Here is a 1,500-nt window from a genome sequence, read left to right on the forward strand (position 1 = left end):
CTGGTCCCCACCCTGGGGTTCTGGGGAATGTCGATGGTGTTCAGCACCGAGTCGTGCTTCACCGCCAGGCCCAGGTCCGCGATGGCGCAGCTTTCGTTCCTCTTCACTAGGATGTTTTTAGATTTCAGGTCTCGGTGTGCGATCGCTGGCTTGCCTGTTCACAGGAGAAGAAAACACCATTAATTTTGGTAACAACAGTATGAATTTTAATATACGGAGCAAGGAGACAAAACCAGTTTGTTACTACACCCATTAAAAAACAACAAAATCTGTTTCGTACTAAGGAAAGCTCTGCTAAAGGCCCCCAAATTAAAAAAAAAACACCTTGAGGGCATTTTTGTTCCAGTATCTGTATTTCAGGAGTAAAACACAAAACCAGAAACCGCAGGTTCACCCCCCGCACCTCCAGTAACACTCCCCTTCAGCACAGCGTCTCCCACGGAATGGCACCTAGAGCTGGGGAAGGAGGCGCCGGCAGTGCCGGCGCGGAGAGCGTGTCCCTGTTCCCTGTCCATACTGTACCGCTACACTTACGCTAATGCTCCTCGCAGCACGTACAATACCGCGTAACCCATAAACATGGGCTTCTGCAAGTAACACCGAAGCCCCTCCGGGGAGCGGAAGGGAAGCACTTGCCTTGCGTGCCGACGATCTCCATGTGGAGGTGCGCCAGGCCGCTGGCCACCGACAGCGCCAGCTTGACCATGCCCTCCGCCGTCACCGTGGCTCTGTTCAGGTAGTCGTACAGGGACCCTTGCTCGTGGTACTCGGAGACGAGCCAGAGCTGCGTCCACGTCCCGTTATCTACCCGGAGGAAGCAAGACTATTCAGCTTCATTAAAAACATCGGCCGGGAAAAGCCCTCCCCGTTTTGTGGCCGGCTCAGGCATGCGAACGAAGCAGCTAGCCGGCCGCCCGCCGGGAGGGAGCTCGGGGCAGCTGCGAGGCCCGCAGCGGCGGTTCAGATGGGAGCGGGGGCAGCGAAAGCCATTCCGAGAGAAACACGCGGGATCTCACACGCAACTCGCAGCATACCCTTGTTATCGGCAGCAATAAAGCCCAGGATGTTTTCGTGTCTCAGCATAACCGTCTGATAAATTTCCGCCTCCCGAAACCAGGACCGTTCATCTCTGGAGGAGAAGATCTTCACAGCTACATCTTCCCCGCACCATTTTCCACGCCAGACTTCACCAAATCGGCCTTTTCCTACAATTTCCTGCAGGACAATAGTCCTCGCGATTGTTCTTTGTACGAGCAGAGGTAAACCTAGTTTAAAAAGAGGAGACGGGTATTTGTGAAATAGTTCAGCAGTGATCTTTAAATCTCAAAGCTGGACGTTTCCCAGTGAGTCGTACTCATGACTGCTTTCAAAGAGGGGAAATCCTCTCCCAACCAAAATCTCCCGCAATCCTGCTTTTTCATGTTGCTCGCCAGACGAGCGTGCGTCCCGTCCGTCGCTAGGTACCGCAGACAACCTCAGCCCTGACGCGAGCCTGGCGCG

At 54.3% G+C, this 1,500-nt stretch overlaps 1 protein-coding gene across 1 annotated transcript; it reads right to left on the bottom strand.

The window, feature by feature from the left end:
• Nucleotides 1–5: 5 nt before the first annotated feature.
• On the bottom strand, nucleotides 6–1,265 carry LOC104615575 (activin receptor type-1C; the record flags this gene model as incomplete). The annotated part of the gene is made up of 3 exons (XM_010283914.1): nucleotides 6–154; nucleotides 637–804; nucleotides 1,035–1,265. Coding segments are annotated over 3 exons (548 nt in total), but the record flags the coding sequence as incomplete, so codon positions are not given.
• Between the last annotated feature and the right edge of the window lie 235 nt (nucleotides 1,266–1,500).

The sequence above is a fragment of the Phaethon lepturus genome, unplaced genomic scaffold (assembly GCF_000687285.1).
Source record: "Phaethon lepturus isolate BGI_N335 unplaced genomic scaffold, ASM68728v1 scaffold56953, whole genome shotgun sequence".
Lineage (NCBI taxonomy): Eukaryota > Metazoa > Chordata > Aves > Phaethontiformes > Phaethontidae > Phaethon > Phaethon lepturus.